Genomic DNA, 5,586 nt, shown 5'->3' with positions numbered 1-5,586 from the left:
CCTTGACAAGGACTAAAAGGTACCCTGAAAGGCTGGAGTTCCACTACTCTTCACAAGCAAAAATTGCATGGCCACTTGAAAGAATCTTGGATCAAGACTACAATGTTCTCAAAACTGTGTACATGAAGCTAGACAACAGGACATCATTTTCTCAAGGAATCAGAAGTGAAATTCTCAAGAAAATTGAAGATATAAGGAGAAAGAATTACCTTTAAGACTGTATCTTCCGGACACTGGTAGCTGCATACAAAACCAACCCTCAAGGTTAATGACTTTCAGAGATGATCAAGGCATCAAGAGATTCTTCAGACTGAAAGATCATGCAAGAAATGCTGATGTGGATATCTTGAGGGCTATGCAGAAAAAGCTTGATACCAAGATCACAGAAGAAGCCAAATTCATTGAAGATCTAGAGAGGTAGATAAACAAGAAACTGGCCAGACAAAAGAGAAACCAACCATGAATATCTGCTCAGTCTAGAGGAGCAAAAATCCAATCATTGTAAAACTCTTATCTTTCAGTAATTAAAATTCCCTTCTTAATGCAAAGATATCTGTTTTCTTTATTGTGTGTTTTGTAATCATCTATATCTGAAATTCCTACAGATATAAATAGGGGGAGATTGTTAGGAATATATGATGCTTGATGATATAAAATGTTTTTATTCTCACTTAGAATAAAATTGCATGTAGCTGATCAATTGATAGCATGCTAAGGCAGTATCGATTGATCAGATAAACCCATCAACGGATGATGAGGTACTGTAACAAAGCTGGAGTATCTTATGAATACTTTTAGATTAGCAGTTGATCCATCAATGGATGTTTAGATAGGGTGACATAATTGTAAATATGTGAAGTCATGTAATCTATCCAAGTGAAGTGAAGATCGATCGCTAGTTATGAAGTATCAATGGCTAAATTAAGAGAGCTCATCAATCGCTACATCAACACCATCAATCGATAATTCAAAGAAGACTGTCAATCGCTCATTCTGAACAGCTTATCAATTGATAGTTCAAGAATATTATCAATGAATAATATTAGCAATTGACAATCAGCAATTGACAGCTACAAGTCAAGTAAAAGACAAAGAGCACATGGGTTGATGTGACAGATGCTGCACCAGTTTTGGAAGCTAAACCAAAAGCAGTTTAGTCAAATGTTGAGAACCTCGAAACCTACAATTTTTGGCAAAACAACAAGGATTTCAGGCTGCCAAATGCTATATCAAGTCCAAGAAATTCTATATTTTTATTAGCTAGAAATTGAGTAGGAAAATACTTTTACAGACTAGTTTTGTTTGTAGTAGTATATATTCACTTTGTAATTTACATTTCAAAGTATCCAAACACCAAGAACAGAATAGCAAAGCACTAGAGAAAGTTAGCAAGAAATTGTAAGCTTCTGCTCTTCATTCTTTTGTAAGCAACCAAGTATTTTCACTTGGAAGGTTCTTAATATAAGAATCTCTCAGGTGGATCAAACAATCCACCTGAAATTTTTAAGATCCTTGTTCTTTAAATTCCTGTTTTAGTTTCATGTTCTCTTGTAGTTTGAATATAATCTGTTGTGCAAGAATTTATTGAAATTTTTGTAGATTGTATTCAACCCCCCCCCCCCCTTTCTACAATCTAACTTATTGTTTGCATTGTCTAAATAACAATTATTGAGTTAATTATAATATTGAGAGGGTTATGATTAATTGACACAAAACTTGAATGGTGCATATTTATATCTTTTGATTATAATATAGTTGCGGTATAGACATATATTGTGGCCATGCATAGCCGTGTGAAATTGATGCTTAATTTGTATTCTGGAAGTTAGATTTGGCATAGACATATGTTAGTTTAATTACAGAATTTATACCATCGTGATTTCAAGAGAAACCTATGACCATTAAATTTCTGATTAGTAAACTGTGATTTGTTAAATATTACACTGCTTTGTTGCCAACATAAACATATTAGGGGGAAGTAATTATCCCGACTTAACTTTTAGTATCTAAGCTCATTCAGATCTCTTTGCTAGTATTTTATTAGTTAGTTAATTTAGTTTCTAAATAATTACTTTAATTAGAAAAACCAAAACCAAATTCTTGTGTTCTGTAATTGAATTGTTTGATATTAATTTGCAATTCATACAAATAGACAGTCCTTGAGAAACGATATCTGGTATTCACTACTATATTACTTGTTTGCGATTGTGTACACTTGCACATTAGTATTTTACGCAACAGTGCCTAACTTGCAAACATATATGAGTTGCGTAGAATTTTTTTGGGCGAATTGAGCTGCTAGTCGTTGTTGATCGTTTCCGTGTTTGTGAGCGGTTTGGTCTGTGCTGTTTTATCCTGGGAGCGATATTGCAACACCCGTCAGAACATAGTGGGGTAATAATTACTTCAAGAACAACCTAGTCTTCATCGAAGGGCTAGGTGACTCGGCTGTTTTGTGTTCTTATTCGAGCGACGGCGTAAGGTGTGCCTTTTCTCTTCTTTTCTCGTTATTTATCAGTCGCTGGTTAATTGTGTATACGATCTTCGTGCATGCTATATTGTTGTGGTTTCGTTGGCATATTCGTGTTTATATAATATAACTGCTCTGTACATTGTTGCTGTGATTTTCACTATCAATTTCTAACAATCTTGAAGTGATTATCAGTTATATTATGTAGTAAGCAAGATGGTTAATGAGATTGCGGATTCTATTGTTGGTGGAGCTAATGGCTCTAGTCTGGTGTTACTGCTACCATCGACTGGGCCACGTATCGTTTGCCACATCCTATCGATTTTTTGGGCATGCCTGATAAATACGGTGGGGGAGTTTCTCTTTCTCGCTGGAAGAAAAAGATGATGCTCGGGTTAACGATTAAGGGTCTGTGGCCGATGGTAAAGTATGATAAACCGGTTGTTGATCGGTAGAAAGCCTGAAACCTTGAAAGTTTATGCTATGTGGGAGGAAAAGGATGGGGCGGCTAGGGCTGCTATATTAGCAGCTTTAGCGAACACTCTATTCGATGTTTATTCCTCTGACATCTACACAGCTAAAACCTTATGGGAGAAGCTTGACCATACACACAATGTTGACTCGCAAGGGTTGGAAAAGTATTATGTGGCTAGGTTTCTTGATTACAAACTGGTGGATACAAAATCCATAACTGAGCAAGTGCACGAGTTTGAGACATTGGTGCATGCTTTGAAGGAGTCCAGAATGGAACTTCCTGAAAAATTGCTGGTTATGTCTATCATTGAAAAGCTCCCTAAGTCTTGGGATGAGTTTTCACTCTCTCTGAAAAGGCAGAAGGGAGAGATCACATGGACTAACCCGATGCTGGACATCTCTGTGTAGGAGCAGCACAAGTCCAAACAGAGACATGTGATGCCAACTGATTCTGGCAGATCGAAGGTCAATGTAGTGATTGTGGGATAGAAAAGAAAGTCTGTCGCTAAGAAGGAGAACACAAAGCTAAAAAATAACAAGGGAAAGGGTAAGAAATCGAAGGCCAATAAGCCATGTTGGTCTTGTGGACAGGTTGGTCATTGGAAGAAGGACTATCCTGTAAAGAAAACAAAGAAAGCTGAGGTGGTAGCACAAGCAAATACTGTGCTTGGAACCACTGGTGGGCCTGTGCTTAACATAATTGTTGGTCAGGCTGTTGCTTATGAAACCAATGACGGGTATGTTAGTTACAACCCAAACTATTTTCCACTTATCTGTCTAATGAGTGGTTGATTGATACTGGAGCTAATGTGCATATTTATGCTGATATTACTCTGTTTGTATCTTATCAACAGACTCATGGGATGATAGTGACGATAGGGAATGCTAGTGATGCTCAAGTTCTTGGAATAGGACACGTGGACCTGAAGTTTGCTTCTGGGCGTATTTTATCCCTTACTAGAGTGCATCATGTTCCCGAGATTCGCAAAAATATTATTAGTGGAAGCTGTTTAGTTAAAAATGGCTTTGAACTTTCGATGAAATATAATAAAGTAGTTATTACTCAGACTGGTGTATTTTTTGGCAAGGGTTACTTGTCAGACGGCTTGTTTTAATAAATGTGGAGCCTGTTTTGGGCGGTTTTATTAATGATATTGTTTCTCCTTCTGTTAATAATATTGAATCATTCGACTTGTGGCATTCTAGACTTGGCCATTTAAATTTTGTTGCTCTAAAGAATATGATGAACTTAGAGTTGATTCCAAAGAATGTCATTGATAAGAAAACAAAATGTCAAGTATGTGTGACAACTAAACAAACAAGGAAACCTTTTCATAACGTGGTTAGGGATTTTGACTTGTTAGATATAGTGCACTCGGACATATATGAATTTGGTGGTGTGTTGACTAAGGAACACTCTAGATATTTCATTATCTTTATAGATAGATGATTGTAGTCGATATTGTTATGTTTATTTGCTTAAACATAAAGATGAAGAACTTGAAAATTTCATTATATTTAAAACTGAAGTTGAAACACAAACTGGTAAAGTACTTAAACGTTTGAGATCTGATGGAGGTGATGAATATACGGGAAACACCTTTAATGAATTTTGCAAGAGCAATGGCATAATTTATGAGGTGACTCTACCATGTAAACCTGACTCTAATGAGGTGGCAGAACGAAAGAACAAAACTTTTAAAGATATGATTAACAATATGTTGATTAATTCGGGGTTGCCTAAGTACATGTGGGGAGAGACTCTGAATACGGCTTGTCATATTTTAAATAGAGTCCCTCTGAACATATGGATAAGACACCTTCCGAATTATGAAAAGGCAAGAAAACTAGTTTAAAGTATCTTCGTGTGTGGGGGTGCCTCGCTAAGGTACTTGTCCCTGAACACAAGAGAAAGAAACTAGGGCCGAAAACTATTAATTGCATCTTTCTGGGCTATCCTGAAACCACTACAGCTATAGGATTTTTAGTCTTAAAATCCGACATAGATGGTATAGTGGCAAACGCAATAGTTGAGTTTCGTGATGTAACATACTTCAGGTTCTTCAAATGATGATCCTACTCACACATCTAGTTCTATTCCTGATCACGTGGAAAAGAGGACAAATATGGGGGCAAATCCTGCTAGTAGCTTTACTCCTAATGAAGTAGAGGAACTTAGAAGAAGTAAGCGGGCAAAGGTAGTTAAGGACTTTGGAAGTGATTTTATCACTTACAATGTCGAGGACGAACCTTTGATTTTACGACAAGCCGTGGGTTCTTCAGAGTCTAGGCACTAGAAAAGCGCTGTGAAGAGTGAAATTGACTCTATTGTTTCTAACGGAACATGGGAGTTGGTTGACCTCCTGCCTTGGTGTTCTACTATAGTGTTAGGAATATGTGATTCTTGATGATACAAAGTATTTTATTCTTACTTAGAATAAAATTACATGTAGCTGATCAATTGATAGCATGCCAAGGCAGTATCAATTGATCAGATTCACCCATCAACGGATGATGGGGTATTGTAACAAAACTGGAACATCTTAGAGATTGATGTTATAATAATGTATACTTTTAGATTAGTAGTTGATCTATCAATGGATGTATAGATAGGGTGACATAATTGTAAATATGAGAAGTCA

The 5,586-nt window shown here is 36.5% G+C and overlaps 1 protein-coding gene across 1 annotated transcript; it reads left to right on the top strand.

The window, feature by feature from the left end:
• Positions 1-268: 268 nt before the first annotated feature.
• On the top strand, positions 269-5,241 carry LOC135152205 (uncharacterized). Its single transcript, XM_064092043.1, has 8 exons — positions 269-417; positions 2,926-3,238; positions 3,353-3,409; positions 3,536-3,685; positions 3,799-3,886; positions 4,033-4,241; positions 4,387-4,720; positions 5,003-5,241. Exons 1-8 carry the CDS (start codon positions 269-271, stop codon positions 5,239-5,241), a joined length of 1,539 nt encoding a protein of 512 aa, XP_063948113.1.
• Positions 5,242-5,586: the final 345 nt, after the last annotated feature.

The sequence above is a fragment of the Daucus carota genome, chromosome 4 (genome assembly GCF_001625215.2).
Source record: "Daucus carota subsp. sativus chromosome 4, DH1 v3.0, whole genome shotgun sequence".
In the NCBI taxonomy this organism is placed as follows: domain Eukaryota; kingdom Viridiplantae; phylum Streptophyta; class Magnoliopsida; order Apiales; family Apiaceae; genus Daucus; species Daucus carota.
The sequence above is the reverse complement of the archived record's forward strand: the minus strand, read 5'-3'. Positions and strand labels throughout refer to the sequence as shown.